The 18981-nt window shown below is 48.8% G+C and overlaps 1 protein-coding gene across 1 annotated transcript in view; it reads right to left on the reverse strand.

Annotated features, from left to right (window-relative positions):
- Positions 1–9112: 9112 nt before the first annotated feature.
- Positions 9113–18981, reverse strand: part of CDK18 (cyclin dependent kinase 18) — a 75823-nt gene continuing 65954 nt past the window's right edge. The window contains exon 16 of the mRNA XM_084611056.1: positions 9113–17052. Within this exon, the coding sequence (XP_084467182.1) occupies positions 17018–17052 (35 nt within the window). The 3' untranslated portion in view covers positions 9113–17017. The remainder of the gene's footprint in view (positions 17053–18981) is intronic.

Raw genomic sequence — 18981 nt, forward strand, 5'->3', positions numbered from 1 at the left:
CCTGTGCAAGGAGGAAAGCGGGGAAATCCCCGCCCCGGCCAGGCACTGGGGCAGGTCCCTCTGGCCGCTGGATCGTGGGCTCCGTCAGGCTGCAGCAAAGGGAAATGTGAGCGCCCAGCAGCCCTGGCCCCGGCCCTGCTGGAGCCTAGGCCACAGGTGCTGGAACTAGGGGCGCTGCCTTTGCACCCCCCTGGCTTGAAGCGGTTTCCATCATGTGCGGGGTTTACAGTTTGGTTCAGTGGCTCTCAGCCTCCCCCCCCCCCCACACACAGATTGTCCCTGCACCCCTGGGCTGGGCTGCAGTGAAGTGCCAGCCAGGAGGGCTCCAGCAGCCTGGGTCCCGAGCTCATGGCTCAGGCTTTCAGAAGGGAGGCCACCCAGCTGAATGTTGGGTTAGTTTCTAGGCCCTTCGCCCTTTACATGGCCTGTCTGGAGGCTTTTAAAAGAAACCCAGGGGGGAAAAAACAAACCCACTTTTGTTCTGGGGTTCTTCTTCCCCTAGTGTGGCTTAAAAGGCTCTTTACAGCAAGTAGAAAACCCACTAAGGCCCTGCACCTGCAAACATGTATGCATCCGCTTAACTTTAGCCCCATGCCCATAGTAGTAAAGCTGATCACCCATTTAGCCCCTGACCAGTGATTGTTCGAACACTCTCCCCAGGCAAAGCAGTGTCCCAGAGTCCAGCCAGGCTGGATGGGTTAGTTCTGGCCCATGTGTCAGCGTGACATGCGTGAGCTTTATGGCATGGCTTAGGAATGCTGCTGCAGAGCCTGTCGGTTCTAGTTTGCACAATAGGTTGTTATTTTAGAGCGTGGGGAATCCACACTGCACCTGACCCCTGGTTCTTCATCGTTACATTCATTTGCTAGCATGTCACACATCCCGGGAGGCCAATAGGAGTTGGGACTGATTGAGGAGTTCAGGATCAGGCCCTCATTTCCCAGCTCACTCAGAAAATTGTATCCAAAAGACTTTGAGTTAATAAACAAAAGCAGCCTAAGAAAGGAAACATTAATGAATAGGCACAGGCTAGTGAGAGAACTCCCTTGTTTGTTAAGTGAGTGAAAGATGAAACCATTAAAGAAACCTCTCAACTTCCCTGTGAGATAGGTCAGTGTTATCCTATTTTACAGCTGGGAAAACGGAGGCACCCAGAGGTGAAGTTACTTGCTCAAGGTCACTCAGTGAGTCAGTGGCAGAGCCAAAAAATCGAATTGCACCCTAATGATTTATCCGCCGCTCACATTTTTTTTTTTTACTAGGCAGGTCAGGTAACCTACCCATGTCACAGAGGAAAGGTGGTCAGAAGCTCTGGGTTCAGGTCCTGATTCTGCCACATCATAACTTTTCATTGTAGACAAAACTTTTCCTCTCTCTACCTTAGTTTCCCGATCTGTAAAATGGGGATAATGATTCTTATTGACAGCATGGAGGGAAGTTTGTCAGGATGTTTGTAAAAGGGCTGAGAAGAGAGATTTGAAAGCCAGAAGGGATTGTTAGACATGCATTGTCTGCTGTCTCAGTTACTTTTCTCTAGCCTTGCCTCACTCATATCCCTTCAGAACGCTGCTGTGCAGATCTTTTCTTAGCCTGTCTTGTTGACCATGTCACCTCTTCTTTAGCACATCAAACATAAGCTCCTTGTCCTCCATACCCTTCACAGCCTGTCTCCACCCTACTGCTCTTCTCTCCTCCACTATCAAAAGGTCCACTCCTGCCTCCTATTGGTCAATGAGCATCTGTCATCCACTTGTTACATTTTCAAACAAGCCCCTTTGTGCTTTACTTTCTCTCATGGTGCCCCGCCCGCTTGGGAGGCGCTCCCGTAAACTGCCACACAGCTACCTCCTTATCCACCTTCAACTCCCTCCTTAAGATCCCCAAGAATGCTGATAAAAAATCTGACCACAGTTAGGCTGCTGGTGAACTGAGACCACTGTTTGTCATGCTGACCAATATAATCTCAACGTTTCCTTGTACCTCCTGTTGGTCTGTATCTATCTGTTGTCTCTTGCTTTATGTTAGATGGTAAGCTCCATGGGGCAGGTCTTTTTGTTCTGTGTTTGTACAGCACCTGGCACAATAAATAAATAACAGTCTGACCACCTGTATAATGCAGGCTATTGAATTTCACCTGGTTATCCTGTATTCAGCCCCATGACTTGTGTTTGGCTAAAGCATCTCTTCCAGAAAGGCATCCCAGCTTGATCTGAAAACCTCAAGAGATGGAGAATCTACCACTTCCCGTGGTAGTCTGTTCCAGTGGTTAACCACCCGCTCTGTTAAAAGTTTGTTATTTCTAGTTTGAAGTAGAATCATAGAATATTTGGGCTGGAAGAGATTTCAGGAGGTCATCTAGTCCAATCCCCTGCTCAAAGCAGGACCAACCCCAACTAAATCATCTCAGCCAGGGCTTTGGCAAGCTAGGCTTTAAAAACCTCTAAGGATAGAGATTCCACCACCTCCCTAGGTAACCCAGTCCAGTGCTTCATCACCCTCCTCATGAAATAGTTTTTCTTAATATATAACCTAGACCTATCCCACTGCAACTTGAGACCATTGCTTCTTGTTCTGTCATCTGGTACCACTGAGAACAGTCTAGATCCATCCTCTTTGGAACCCCCCTTCAGGTAGTTGAAGGTTGCTATCAAATCCCCCCTCACTCTTCTCTTCTGCTGACTAAATAACCCCAGTTCCCTCAGTCTCTCCTCATAAGTCATGTGCCTCAGCCCCCTAATCATTTTCACTGCCCTCCGCTGGACTCTCTCCAATTTGTCCACATCCCTTCTGTAGTGGGGGGCCCAAAACTGGACGCAGTACTCCAGATGTGGCCCCACCAGTGCCGAATAGAGGGGAATAATCACTTCCCTCAATCTGCTGGCAATGCTCCTACTAATGCAGCCCAATATGCCGTTGGCCTTCTTGGCAACAAGGGCACACTGTTGACTCATATCTAGCTTCTCATCCACTGTAACCCCCAGGTCCTTTCTGCAGAACTGCCTCTCAGCCAATCGGTCCCCAGCCTGTAGCGGTGCATGGGATTCTTCCTTCCTAAGTGCAGGATTCTGCACTTTGGCTGCTTGTCAAGTATTAAGTTATAGCAATATTTTCCAAAGTTGCCAGGCATTTTACACACACTACGCAAACCCTGTGGGAAAAGCTTGGAGATTGTTTTCTGAGAGACCTGAAGTGATATAGTGCTTGGAAGAAGAAAAACGCTATAGACATTTTTTGTATGGACGCTGAACTGGTATGAACAATGATGGATTTCAGCTATTTTGCTTTTAATCACACCAGATGGTGAATGAGGAAACAAATCTATTCGTTTTATATCTGTCCTGTATCTTACGCCAGGATCAGTTCTGTATTTGATCCAATTTTATTGAACCAGTGGACGGGGAGCTAGACTGGGCACGTGTTCTCTTCCCAGCTTTGAATTAGTGCACCACCTTAAGCAACGCCGTGCCTCAGTTTCTCCAGCTGGAAAATGGAGATAACAACCCTTTGGTGCTTCAAATGAAAAGCAATGTCTAAGCTCGGTGTCACGGTTAGCACATTTCAAATTCCAGCTACATCTGACATGGCCTTAGCAAGTAAGGATTTAAATACCAGCACTGGTCCTGGGAATGTCAGGCCATTTTAAGCAATACTGATAAGGGAGGTGACAGAAGATATGTTTGTAAAGGCTTGTCTGCATACGAACACACAAACCCCCTAATGTCCCCAGTGGGCTGAGCCCCTGTACTGAGTAACTCATAGTACATATAATGGTAGCCCCAGGGCCTGCATCTAATAGCAGAACTAGTTTTACAAAGAGACACTTTCGCTGATTTTCAAATCCTGGGATCAATTTTGTACGGATAGTGAATGAACAGCCACGTTTCTGGGCCTGCTGTGAACTGCATGGTAAAACCAAGAATGAATTATTAATAGCAGCAGACCTACAGCCAACAACATTATCTGATGTTTGCTAACATGGCTCAAAGAGAGCTGAGTATTTAAGCAACATCGTCTCTTCACTTTCTGCTGCCCTCGGCCCCTCTTGTTTGGGGAGCATGAGGCATGAAAGCCTGTTTCAGCCTCCCCTGTCCAGACGTGGTCCTCTTTGTGGCGGATGGGGTGATTGCTGGCTTACTGTGACGGGCCATGGTTTGTCATGACTGTATTTTAATATAGCTCCAAGCAGGAAGCTGGCTGTCATCATTCAATCTAATATTGTTATGGTGCTGGTGCTGCTTCCCTCAGCCGAATCTCTGGAGGAGAGGGGAAATCACTGCTTACGTAAGGGGTTGATGAAGGCGGGGCTCTGTGGGGCAGTATGTTTCAGCTTTTCACTTGGGAAGACACCAGTGCAAACCGTGAAAACAAACAGCAGCGTTGGCTGGACTCTCCTCCCAGGCCCAGCTGCAGGATTGGTTGGTCTCTTGCTCACAAACCCAGCAGCAGTGGGACAGGACAGCCTGTCTTCAGACAGCGGAGTAGGGAGGGATGCCGCAGGTCAGGACATGGGGACTACTGGCAGAGCTGACTAGCGTCCCAGCACTGGAACAGAGACCCCGAATGGAGAAGCTCCTGCCAACACTGGCCAAAACATTCAGAAATGGCCAGTGGTTCGGGATGCCTGGCACTTGTTTTTTTTCAGAATTGCTGAGCGAGCATCGACGTCATCTGGAGTTGTGGGTTCCCAGCACAGTACCGCAGCCTGGGAACCACCCAGAATCACTAGCAACTTCTGAACATTCTGGCCACTCCAGGCAGCAGGTCCCAGCCCTCACCTGCCCGAGGACCAGCTGCAAGATAGGTGCCTCTGCAAGGGAGGGTGCTTGTTCACTCGGAGTTCCCATTAGCTTTTGGGCTCGGCTGAGGCCCAGCTCAGAAAAGGTATTTAAATACCAAATACCTATTGAAATCAATGGGAGTTAGGTGCCTAAATACCTTTAGGGATGAAGGCTGCAAGGCTTTGGGGCAGTACATCCCCAGGAGCAGAACTAGGGTGCTCACCGGGCATTCTACTTCCCGTCTGACGCTCCTGGCTGAGGAACCCTACCCCTCTTTATGAACTCACAGGCACAAGAGCATGTGGCCTGCAAAGCCTGTGCTTCTATGGGGTACAGCACGCCCTCCCCCAGCTCTGCTGCCCTTCCTTTGTCCTTTCCCTTCAACCCTTTTCAGGGATCCACAGATCCAGGCCCAGTCAGGGCCAATATCCTTGCAAGTACTCCTACACTGATGCACTGCGCCTGCAGCCAGATACAGTGGCACAGCGGGAAGAACAAGAGATGTGTGTGCTTCCCCCATGCCCACTGAGCGTGAACTTCAAACCCTTTCAACTGCTGCAATGGCCAACCTAAGAACCTTTAAGCGAATTTGTGTGGAAATGGAAACACCCAGCCAGAGTCATCGAAACTTAATGAGAAAAGACTTTGTGTTTCTTTTACCCACAATACAATGGAAACTCTCAAACAATGGGTCGAATTCCTCCAGAATGCACACGTTCAGTATCCGTGCTTGTACTCTGGGAATGAATGGTCATGGGCAGCTAGGACTGCTGCACGTTAATGTCATATTCTGGAGAAATTATCAGCCAGATTTTCAGAACAGTTCAGCACATTGGGTGCTAGATGCTCTGAAAATCTGGTCCAATTGTGGGTGCTGAGTACTTTGATGTCTGGCCCTAGATTACACCTTCCTGGTTAAAGGTAACACTAAAATCATGGTCTGGTCATTAAAGATCCCATGACTCTTGTTTCCCGGCCATCCAATTTGAATAATTCCTCTCATCTAAATTCCCTCTGCAGTTTCAGATGCATTAAAAATTCTTCCTCATTTACCAACCTGAAACTGTTCTGCATTATTGCTTTGTGCTGTTAAAGAGCTACCACGCTCCTTCCCAGGGGTGGCTGCATTTTAATGGGTGGGGGAAGGGAAAATAGTCTCAATACCTCATTCAGGACGGTAAATATCATCCCCATTTTACAGATGGATAAACTGAGACACAGAGAGTGAAGTGGTTTGCTCAACCCATATGAACAGATCCTTGGTCAAGCTGGGTGGATCATGCTGTGTAGAATCACTGGCAGGCAGCTGTTTAGAAAATGGCATTTCTATCCCATGGGAAAGTCCAATGTTTCTATGTTTGTTTTCATCCCCAAAAGTCAAAATACCAAAAAGCCTGGGAAAATTCCAGTTCAGAAACATCAGAGTGAAACATTGCAACATCTTCAACCAAGACTAAACATTTTACTTTGAATTTTCCCAGTGACAAATCAGAAAATTTAGTCAAGATTAAACATTGTCCCTTGAAAACTAAATCCCGTAGTTTGTCAGAAAAATTCCAGTGGGCTCTATTGGTGTGTTATCTGGGGATGGACAGCAGAAGATCGCACCCAAGGGGAGAGCCATCAGTCAAAAAAGGAAACAAAAATAGATCTGCTAATGAGGCTCAGCTCATTAGAAGAAGTCAGAGTTGTTTGGGTAACTCGTACACCAAACTCCCATTAGTCCCACAGGGGAAAGACCCAGATTCAGGACTACATTCCAACAGTACCCTGCCAGCCACTGCCACAGCCGTGTGACTGGAGCAATTAGGAAACAAAGACAGAACAGAACCAGTTTGACAAACAAAACATCATCATACAGCACCTGACCATGCGTCACACCTGTGTCAGCTGCAACCTTGTTTGAACATGAGTGAAGCTGGCTGGGCTCCAGTATGGGATCCCTCAGCACTGCACTGTGGACTGGGATTTCTTTTCAGCGGCATATTATAGTCCCCAAATTAGTCCAGGACCTGGGTCAAAACCCGGCTAGCAGTGGTGTTTAAAAACGGCTGTGGCTCACACAGCTCTGAGCGCCAGGAGTAAGCACTGTTTAGTGGTCAGGGCTCCCAGGGCAATGGCAGCCAGGATACCTGGGTTCTATTCCCAGTTCTGCCCTCTACTTGCAGGGTAGTCATGGGTGAGCCATATCTGTGCTTTGCCTCAGTTAAACCATCTCAGATCATCACCCCCCTCACAGGGTTTTTGTGAGGCTTCGTGAACTATCTGGGAGGCACTTTGAGATCCTCAGACAACAGGGGCTCTGGAATTGCCTGTGGTTTCTATTGTGGGCAAGCCCCTCTATCCTTGTGTCTCAATCCAGGTTGGGTAAAGGCACCTGAAGCCTCACCCCACAGCAAAGCATTGTGTCTGACCTGAGCTTTCACCACGGGGAAAAAAACGGGAAGTCCTGCGACAATGCCTTGTACGAAAGGTTGCCTCTCCCACAGGGCCTATTGCATTTTTGAGTCTCTCTAGGAGGACCATGCAAAAGTGGAGATAAAGGAGAGAAACACAGTCACCTGTGCTAAGCAAAAACAAAGCAGGTCAGCTGCAAGGCTGTGGTCTCCAAGTGTCTGATCCAGGGATGATGAGATATGCTCCAGCTGGGAAAGCACCACATTTACTGCCTGCCCAGGCCCACTGCTCAGATATTAATGAAGGTAACACACCTCAAGGTAGGACAGCTCCGCACTGGGCATGAGCTAGCTCCAAGTGCCCTGAATGTGCACTGCTTTGCCTTGCTACAGCACCTCTAATCAGGGGAACTCTGTGCTTTACACACATCATGGACCCAATTCTCCGCTGCTATAAACTGGCACTGCTGTACAGATTTACACCAGTGGAGAATTTGGGCCAATTAATTCTCACACAGCCCCCCAGTGATGTGTCACTGTGTCCATTTGCAGCTCGGGGAACCTGATATGTCTAGCAACCTGAACGAACAGCATATTTCTCTGCGGATGAACCCGGTACTCCTAGGTAACTAACAAATTGCTCTCCTCCCTTTAATCCGTATTCCTGCCGTGTGGTTTAGCTTGAAGTCTAGGGAACAAACATGTTAGCACGAAGTGGCACAAGATTATGGAGCAGGGGAAAGGTGAAAAAACAAAGGGTTCCAGGCCTGCATATCCTAGGAAATGAAATTATGGCGCTAAATTCCTGCAAATACATTGTCCTGTCCCTTTAAAGACCAGATGAATACAAGTAAAACAACAGTTCTCAAACTTCACTGCACTGCAACAGCCTTCTGACCACGAAAATTACTACATGACCCCAGGAGGGGGGACCAAAGCCTGAGCCTGTCCAGGCCCCACCACCCCGGGTGGGTGGGGGGCAAAGCCAAAGCCTGAGCACCACTGCCTCGGGCAGGTGAGGGGCGAAGCTGAAGCCCAAGAGTTTCAGCCCTGGGTTGGGGGCCTGTAACCTGAGTCCCACTGCCCAGGGCTGAAGCCAAGGCCTGAGCCCGCCGCTCAGGGCTGAAGCCCTCGGGCTTTGGCCCTGGTCCCCTGTAAGTCTAATTCCAGCCCTGGCGACCCCATTAAAATAGGGTCCTGACCCACAGTTTGAGAACCCCTGCAGTAAAACTGTCTTCACATAGAGACCGGACAGCAAAGTGGCTCACCTTAGTTTTCTGCTCAGCTCTCATGGATCTTCTCTGTCCAAGTCAGCTCCAGGCAGCACAGTACAGGAAAATTAACCAATTAACCCCAGCTGGTCCAGCCCTCCAACTCCAGGCACTCAACGATCCTTTTTGACCAACAAAGTATTAACCTCTTCCCTGCCAACTCTTGATGAGGTCCATCAGTGACCCACTATCAGATAGCAACATCTTGCAGGCCCTACACACTTGGGCCCTGATCCTGTAGCTGGCACCAGGTGGCTGGGTCCTTAAACATGTGGGGAATCCCACTGATTTGAAGGCTATGTAGACTTGATTGCAGAATTGGGCCCTTGGTCTGGATTTAAACTGGGAACCTAAGGCCAGATCCTCCAAGTTATTTAGGTGCCTAAACATGTTTGAGGATCTGGGCCCTAGGACCAGATTTTCAAAGGTACTGAAGCACCTAAACACACAGATAGGCACCTAGGGGGATTTTCAAAAGCACCAAGCTACCACTGAAATCCTAGTTGTAAGGGGAAAAACTTCAACCAGCTCTAGTGAAGGGACTGCACTAGCCAACCTCACTGATTCAAAACTACACACCAAAGCAGACATTTAACCCTTCCAAACAGATAAAGCCCCAAACAAAACTACCATCTACTCAATAACGTTTATTTTCCAATCTTGGCTTCGTAGCATTCACAATACATTTGTAATATAAGCCTTAGCAAGAAAACAAACACATTCTCAAAACAGTCCATGGCATATCTGAAATACAAAAATTGCAGGATCTTTATAAAAACATTCCGACACAAGGATACCATCTTTTATTTATTTTTGTACCTTTCGATTAATTCCAGAGAAACTTTCCATACAAAAAATCATTGCAGCTTTTGGAATAAACCTTTAAAATGATTCCTTTTAAAATTCATCTTCTGTTTTTACAATAATAGTTAAATATATTATTTGTATTTGCAAATGAATCACACCAGAGAACATTCACAGTATGGGTACCCTTGGTGGCTGGCGCACGTGGGTGTGTATATTTCCCCTTCCAGGAAAAGCAAGATGCTGAGGACGAAGAAGGTGACGAATAAACCAGAAAGCGGGCTTCTTACTATTTGCACCTGTTAACACAGGACACCACTAGCAAGAAATTCTGAAGGGACAGCAAGGTGCATTCAACAACAAGACTCAAGAGTACAGGAGAAGAACAGGTAAAGTACAGCTAAAGCAATATTTTCAGGCAAAGATCCGTGGCTCTTGGCACGAGGGGCCTTGTTAGTTTCAACCCCAATTTGCACAAAGACCGAACTGCATGTGTTGAACCCCCTGGGCCAATATTTTGCTCTGAGTTAGACCAGTGTAAATCCAGACTTTAGCAGAGGGATGCCAGATTTGCACTGGTGAAACTGAGCAGACTCTGGCCAGCTAGGGCTAGAAAATGGTGGTAGTGTGGGGTGCGATGGTTTCAGTTCTCTGGGGACTTCACCTCCCTGGGGGCTGTGCAGGCCCCTCGGGATTAAGATGTCAGAGGCATAGCAGCATGCCTACTGAAGGCAATGGGAGGCTTTCCACAGACCTCAGTGAGCAGTGGATCAGGCCCTATGGACTGAGAGATCTCACTAGGATCCGGTTGATTGAACTGATATGAATTATGCTGTAGCATTTGGTTATGGCCTGGTTCTAGGACTCCACTGAGGATGCTCCCCTTGAGTAGGGATCACTCCAATGAGTGAGGTTTGCAGGCATCAAAAATTTGCAGCTGCACCTGACATGGGATCTTCCTATCAGAGGCCACAGTGACAGCGTCCTAATTAAGATAAAGGGATCTATTTCTGCTTTCAGTTCCACCAGTGTAATACCCACGTGAGAGCAGAATCAAACCCATGGGGGTCCTGGACTCCACTCCACACGCAGATATTAAGGCACAAAGCCCACTGAGATGCGAATCTGTAGGGCTCAGCCATTTCCACCTTCCCGCTGTTTCTCCACCTGTCTGCTTTTTTCCCGAGCCTTAGTGACTCAAGGTTCTTGCATCACTGGGGCCTTGTCCTCATTCAAAAATGAGGCTGTTAGAACATGACCTTGAGGAGGCATATTAACTAAAGTGGTGTTAAATACACCTTTGCAGTCAGTGCAGACAGAAATCTGTGTGTGTTAATATATGGTGCCAGCTGGACCCCTAGGTTTAACCCCAACCAGCTGGTCTGATCTTAAGCACCATTTCCCCCTACGAGATGACATGGATTGCAAAGTCATGTTAAACATCGTGTTAGTTAAATCAACTGCTCAAGATCATGTTCTAACAATGACCTCATTTCTGAGTGAAGCCAAGTCATGAGAAAACACACACACAGCTCGGAAGCAAGGAGAAAATGGTTTCTCTAATTATCCACCTTAAAGGAGAGGGAGCAAAATGCTTATTTCCTCGTTACCATGAGAACAGACACACTGCAGTTTTGCTATTTAAAATCGCAACAAAAATCTGCAAATGTGTCAAGCCAGGAAAGGTGCATGGGGAGTCGGAAATAAAATGACAAAGTTTTATTGTTGCCCTGTAACACAGACATTATTATTGACACGAGCGTTCTCAGCATTACTGGAGCCAGAGATCAGCTGTTGGGACGGAAAAATACAGCGTTTTAAAGGAGTACTGCCTAGATTTGAAAGAAAAATCCAACTCACTTTTTTTCTAGAGCTGGTCAAGAAATTTAAAGAAGTCTACCAAAAAACCAAGAAATTAAAAAAAAAATGTGCAGAAAAGTTTCCTTGAAATTCCAGTTGTTGGAAAAATTTCAACCACACTGAAGGCTGGTCAAAACACACACAAACCTGTGAACATTAAAAAAATAAAACCATAGCAACCTCCAGTTTTTCAACCAGCTTTACTTTTAACCCACTATTCCATGTATGTGTTTCATCAGGCAATATTAGACTGATCAGTTTCATTTCCTGGTCTTAGTGCTTTTGTTCTGGAGAATGTTTAAATCCACCGATTTAAATGTATTGAGTTAATGAAAGTCATGGCCATTTTTCTATTAGGTTTTATAAAAAGCATTTTTAAATGCGGGGGAGGTCCTATTATTAGCCAAGGGGGCCAGGGATGCAACCTCATGTTCTGGGTGTCCCTAAACCTCCAACTGCCAGAAGCCAGGATTGGACGACAGGGGACGGATCACTCAAAATTGCCCTGTTCTGTTCATTCCCTCTGAAGCATCTGGCTTTGGCCAGTGTCAGAGACAGGACAGTGGGCTAGATGGACCCATGGACTAACCCAGTATAGCTGTTCTTATGTCCTTTTAATTCTACTTGCTGGCCATGAGGGGGGAAAAGGTTCACATATCACTGGGGATAGAGCAGGTTTCGGGTAAGACTCTCTCCAAGCCTTGCCTGAACTGGCTGTCAGACTGGGACAGAGCTAAACGAAACCCAGTTTCCAGCAAGGAACTACTTGTGCTCACAAACCTAATACTGGATTAGCCTTGAAGACAGAGCTGGATCAGCCTTGAAGTGTGCCAGCTCATGGCAATACCATATTACAGTACAATGCATGCTTCTTGTCAAACAGACGAGGTAGGTCAGCGATTCCTGGCTGAATCTCTATTCTAGTTCTTGAATCTATGAAATTATCAATTGCATTTGCCATCTCTCTTCTGCAAATAGCTCAGCTGCACGAAGCAATTACCAAATAATGCCCATGAAACTCTAGGAAACAAAATCTCAGTGGTTTGAGCATTGCCTGCTAAACCCAGGGTTGTGAGTTCAATCCTTGAGGGGGCCATTTAGGGATCTGGGGCAAAAATTGGGGATTGGTCCTGCTTTGAGCAGGGGGTTGGACTAGATGACCTCCTAAGGTCCCTTCCAACCCTGATATTCTATGATTCAAAATACAACCAATGCTTCAGCCTTGAAAACATTCAAATTAATGCAACGCTCTACATACACAGTGGAACAGAACTGGATTCATTTGCCATAGGAGACAGAGCTGAATGCTCAGCAGATGCAAATCTGCAGAGGGGCCAGATTTATAAACATATTGTGGCACCTAAGCATGCGGATAGGTGCCTACTTGGATTTACCAGCGAGTTGGATACTTATCGCCTACTGGCTTTCAATGGGAGTTTGGCACCTAACCTGCTTAGAAGCTTTTGTAAACCCCAGTAGGAGCCTATCTGCCTCTTCAGGCACCTAAATACCATTGTATATCTGGCCCTAGCTCCACTGGCTCCAGTGGGGCTATGGCAATTTACATTTGCTCCGGATCTGACCAGTGTCCTCATGCCACTGTACTAAAAGCTTCTGCTCCGATGTAGGTGTCTGGAAGGCATTTACCGGCAGAGCATGTGCAGGAACCCAGAGATCACACAACTAGGACTCAGCCTGCCAAGCCCTGCCAGGGAGTGAGTCCTGGGGGCTTATAAATCAAACCCTGCTCAGAGGGCTGCCAAATATTTACATGTGCTATCGCTCTCCTGAACAGGAATAATGCAAAAAGAAAAGGAGTCCTTGTGGCACCTTAGAGACTAACACATTTATTTGAGCATGAGCTTTTGTGCTACTCTGAAACCTATCATTATGCAAGGAATAATGCAGTGGAACAAAAGGTGTTATCTTAAACTCACCCAGATAGCAGCTCAATAGGCTAATAAATAACAGTATCCCGCCCAAGAGATCTCCTTCAGGAAGGGTGTGGGGGGGAACGGACAGAGCTACGCAGGAGTAAAGAGCATACAGATCACAGGCTTGGAGATAACTTTCTCGTTCACTGGAGAAAACAGTCCCGGCTGCCCGGTCACGGTCATTCGATACCCTTCTGTCCCAGTCTGCAGCCCTGGATGACTCCACTCATCGGTGACATTGCCTCCCTTGCTCTCCTCTCCCTAGTATTTCCATGGTGGGCCTCTCTCGAGTGGACAGTGGTGGGGAAAGGGGCAGGCTTCCAGAGGCACTGAACACCCACTGATTCAGCTTAAGCCAACAGGCGCCTCAGATGCTCAGCAACACCTTTGAAAATCAGCCCTATCGGCACTGGCGTGGGAGGCACTATGCTGACGTGTTTGTCCATGAGACTGGTGGCGCTCTCCAGAGACCAAGTGCCTGCTACTGATGCCAGGTAAGGGAGCTCTCCTTTAGCACCAGAGCGAGAAGCCTGTGTTGTTAGAGCCAAAAGACTAAGGGGGATGGATGAGCTGACTTAATAACATCTTTTCCCACCTTTAATTTCTTTGATTCTATTGACCCTACCAAGCCACTGGCCCTTGCTCCCCTGTAAGCCTTCTTAAAGTCTGGTCTGTCCTTTATCTGAAGATCTGGTCCCTAGGCTTGGAAGGATTTAAGCTGAGTCAGACAGGGCCTGATTTTCAGAGGCACTGTGCACTTCCGACAAAAGTTAATTTCAGTGGGCGCTGCAGGTGCTCAGAAAACAGACTGCAAGCACCAGTAGACCACTGTTTCCTCTTCTGCCCCAAAGTCAATGAAAACATCGCTGTCGTTAACAGTGTAACAAATCGTTAGCTGCCCCAGAACCTCACTATGTTGGACATCAAGAATTTCTAGGGCAACTTCTACAGGATGGAACTAGACCTGCCTACCTGGGCTTCATAGGTTCTATACTCAGAAAGTTCAGTGGGGATCCCCCTTTTGCTCAGGTGGCAGGAGCCTGTGACTTTGGAGCAGGAAGCGCTGAGTTCTATCCTTGCTGTGGCCAGGAAATTCCAAACAGACTTCAAGCACAGAATTGTAGCAACTGTGATTCAGAGGTGGCCACAGATGTTACAACATAACTGATCATGACTTACATGACTAGATGAGTCCTCAGAGCCTGGGGCTGATGAGACCAGGAAGAACACAGACAAGGTATGTAGGAGAATAAGCAAGAGACATTGGCACTGGGTATGAGTGCTCTACATTCCAGTGATGAGGAGCATTGTCCCAGGCTAGTGATGGACTTGGCCCTATAACTCACAAGGGGGCAGATGGATTAGGTCCATATTCACCCCTAGGCTGGGACATTACGGGACCCAATTTAGCACAGCTCCTTAAACAAGTGCCTAACTTGTAACACGTGAGTAGGCCCACTAACATCAATGGGATTACTCGGGTGCTTAAAACTGAGCCTACACTTAAGTCCCTTGCTGAATCAGAGCCCACAGGAGAAGTTTCATCGATGGGGTAAACAGTCAATTGAGTTACTCACCCACAAATAGAGGTGTCTGCAATGGAAAGAGTAAGCCCATGGCACAGATTCCTGCTCTACCTAGGAAATGCTCATGCAAAAAGCTTCGTTAAGGGATAGCTAAAGGGGAACAGGGGTTAAAACTTACTCTAGCTAACACCAACCAAATATTGTAAACCTTCCTCTTACACAGCAAAAGAAAACCCCTGATACAGCTGACACAGAGAACACTTTTTCTATGTGCATGCAGAAAGGCTGGCCGCATCACTCACGTGCTACCCAGTGAAGTGCTGAATGTGTTAATGGATGGAAACAAAGTGTTTTCCCCAACTTGCTGTATACTGGACACACACCGAAAGAAACCTACCAGGGATGGGCAAATCTCAAACAATACAGAGGTCTGGATGCTTATCTGGGATGAGCCTAACTTGGTCCAACCTGCTTTGGTGTCTAGAGTGGGCTGGGAATCTCATGGGGATGATCATGCTGAGCATTTAGAGTCTGACCTGCATTGGAACCTTGGATCCAAACCTCCTCAAGCTTTGGGAAAGTTCAGATCCAGGCCCATTTCTAACTTATGCTTTGCCTCACAGTGAGGCAGCTAATGATTATTAGCCCCATTTGACAGATGAGGAAACTGAGGCACAGAAGAGTGCCATCACCTGCCCAAGGCTACTCGGTGTGTGAGTAGGAGAGTCTGGATTAGAACTCAGGACTTCCTGCCCACTAGTCCACAGTCAGTCTACCAGCCCATGATCCATGCTCTCTAGAGCAATGCCCCATCATTTCCTGGTGCTAGCTGGGCCATGATGGGTATCGGAGAGGATGAGGTAGCCGGACGGGGAATGAAAACTTAAAAAAATAAATAAAAAAATCCCCAAATCAACCAACCAATCAAAAAATTCTGACAAATTTTTCAAACTTCAAAAAAAAAAAAAGTTTCAGGTTTGGTTTGAGCTTTGGAGGAAGGTTTGAGCAGGTCCTTCTTGTACCAGAACTGATTGAGCACGGCCTGGGAATAGAGGGGGAGGAACATATGCAAAGCACACAAAGCACTTGAGTCCCATTGAGTGCAGTAGGTGTGCAATACACGGGGCGAAACCAATATGCTCAGTCCTAGGGAACCGGGTAGGTCGTGAAAGGTGGGTCTGTTTTCTGCTTAATAGGGTGTGTTGTGTTTGAGTTGGGTCATGATCCTGCAGCCTTGCAGAGGTAGGGTCGGCACCTTTGCACGCCCACCACAAAGGTGGAATGACGCAACATTGTGCATTCACAGCTCATTTGCACCAACAGGTGAAACTACTTGTGCTCGTTCACCTTTTGCGGTGAGCTCAAAGATGGGCCCAACTGGCTGGACAATTTGCTGCAATTCCAGAGCCGCATGCTGGGAAATGGGTCCTTTTCCTAGCAGGAACGCACCTTTCCGCGCAAGGCAGATTAGAAACACAGCATGATTTTGATGTAGGAAACGGGACTTCACTGGTTTCTCGCTAAATCAGAGGGGCTGGGAACTGCTGCAAAACAGGTGTCAGAGCTTAGAAAATAAACTTGTGGGGGGGGTGGGGGGGCGGGTTGTTGGGGAAACTGAGGAGATCAGAGGAATCCAGCTAATCTGCATTTTCCTCTTAACAGCCTCTTTCCTCTGCACCTCCTGGGGCTGCCGTTCAGGCAATCCCAGGAACTGTGCATGAGACTCAAATTATGGGGTGGGGAAGAGGGATCCCTGGTTGATAACCATGGGGGAGGGGCTGAAGGGGAGCGCTCCCTCGTTAAATGTTTCCGTCCCAACTCAATGTCTGATGTCAGGAAGCCCTGGATGGGGCTCACCGTAGGGCGCCCCCTGCTGGTGAGAGCATGTCCTTCATTCAGTGCAATGCGTCTTGCCAGGTCTGACTTCCCCACCGGTGGGCATAGCAGGGTGCCCAAGCAGAGGCATGCCGTGCATTCACAGAAATGTCTTCTGCGATATGACCACCCAGCTGTCTGCCAATCCTTGGAGATTCTGTCCTCTGCCTGCAGCGCCCCTATTCACTCCAGATCACCGCCCTGTCCTGCAGCAAACAGGACTGTAACAAGGCCGGCACACAAGTCTCCTGAGTTCAGGGCTAGTCCCAGGGTAGCTAGTCACTAGTTAAAGTACCTTACCCGGGTATAGAACGCAGTAGTTTACTCTTGGTGGTGTCACATGAAAAATGAGCAACTGGGGGCAGAGCTCCTTTGACAAGAACTACTGGTGGGATGACTGGTGTGAGAAGTGGGATTCTGGGGGGCAGACAGAGGGCACCCCATGGTAGAGGGGCGTTCCAGTATCTTCCTGTTAGAGTCAGCAATTCTGTGGATGGGTCCTGTGGGAGCATGAAGTCCTCTCCTTTCTCAGTGCTTTGATCTCCATGGTGACAAAGGGAACAAGAGCCAGGTTTAAAATATACTCTGTCTCCTGCTTTTCCCTCGGGCTGGAAGAGTAAAAGAGAGAGAGAGAGAGACAAAAACAGAGATCAGAAAGGCTAGAACAGGGGTGGACAAACTTTTTGGTCCGAGGGCCAAATCGGGGTGCAAAACTGTATGGAGGGCCGGGAAGGAAAGGCTGTGCCTCCCCAAACAGCCTGGTCCCCGCCCCCTATCCGCCCCCTCCCACTTCCCGCCCCCTGACTGCCCCCCTCAGAACCTCCGACCCATCCAACCCCCCTGTTCCTTGTCCCCTGACCGCCCCCTCCAGGGACCCCTGCCCCTAACCACCCCCCCGGGACCCCACCCCCTATCTAATCCCCCCGCTCCCTGTCCCCTGACTGCCCCAATGCCTATCCACACCCCCACCCCTAGACAGGCCCCCTGGGACCCCACCCCCTATCCAATCCCCCCTGTTCCCTGTCCCCCCCTGAACCTCTGCCCTACCCAACCGCTCCCTGCTCCCTGTCCCCTGACTGCCCCCTGGGACCCCCTGCCCCATATCCAACCCCCTGGCCCTGGCCCCCTTACCATGCCGCTGAGAGCAGATTGTCTGGAGCCGCGCCGCCTGGCCGGAACCAGACGCGCTGCCCTGCAGGCATGCGCAGTCCGGCAGCTCAGAGTGCTGCCCGCATGGCGAGCTGAGGCTGCGGGGGAGGGGGAACAGCCAGCCAGGAGCTCAGGGGCCAGGCAGGACTGTCCCGTGGGCCATAGTTTGCCCAACTCTGGACTAGAACAGAGATGCTTCTTGACGATATAACCCACTACCAGTCTGGTGCAATGTCTCCTTCTAGTGGCTAAGTCATGTGGAAAAATGTATGAGTCTGCTACAACCTTTGAGCCAAGAAAACAGAGTCTGGAGACCATGCAGCGTGGTTCAGGCCAAGACTGATCCCTGACATAACTGCATCCAAATCAGTGGACTTACGCCAGGGGGCCACTGGCCCCATTGTGCTTTTCTGGACACAGCTGAATATTAACAAATGTGTCAATAATATGAAGCTGGAGAAGAAGGGCCCCGCGTGTCAGGCTTTGGAGCCGAACTCGCCCTAAGCTCAGGGATGTTGTGATCTGATGTGTTTAGTTTGGTCCAGGGTCAGCCACAACATCTGAATCTTGATCCAAACTTCCCTGGTCATGAGCGCCCTAATCCAGGGTTCTGGTTTGGTCCACGACAAAGATCTGGATCTGAATCTTCTAAGGTGGGGTGTTGGGGAGCTAGGCCTGGGAGCTGTGTCTGGCCTGCTCAGTGGGTACCGTATTGCTTTTCTTCTGTGGAACTCCAAGTGCCGGCCTGAGAACCCACCCACTCCTGATATGGCAGGTCAGTAAATCTCCAGACGGGACATGACTTGTCCCTAAAGTCACACAGCAGGGCAGTGGCAGAGTTGGGAACAGAACCCAGGAGTCCTGACGCTTAGTCATGACACCATAATTAGGCCCAATCATTTCCCCTCACTAATAACCTCCTCCCAATCAGCTAGGGGACTCTGAGGTGTGTTCACCTGCATATGGGGAAGGGGATGGGGAGAGGCTGCTTTGAGGCATTTCCCACTAATCCAAACAGACTTTCCCCTGACATTAATCTGAGAAACAAACAATGGGACCCGCCTGGCTGCTTGGAAGAGAAGGTCACCGCAGCGCGGCGTACACATCACCCGCATGGCACTGCCTGGACGGTGTGGAAAGGCTGGCAGGATACCAGGTGCTTGAGGCGTTGCACATGGATGCAGTCCAGTGTTATCACTGCAGCGGGCGTCAGCGTGACCACACCAGCGTAGGGCAGGCCAGGATCTCCCAAGGCCAGCAGGAGACAGGATCGGAGCGTGGGAGGCAGAGCTCCCCACACTGGCCTTGCTGCTTCTAGTGTCTGTCTCCACTGGGCTGGGGGCGTAATTGCCAGCTGAGGCAGACATCCCCTGTGATGGAGCCGGTGT

Source organism: Lepidochelys olivacea (assembly GCF_965140295.1).
Source record: "Lepidochelys olivacea isolate rLepOli2 genome assembly, chromosome: 21".
Taxonomy (NCBI): domain Eukaryota; kingdom Metazoa; phylum Chordata; order Testudines; family Cheloniidae; genus Lepidochelys; species Lepidochelys olivacea.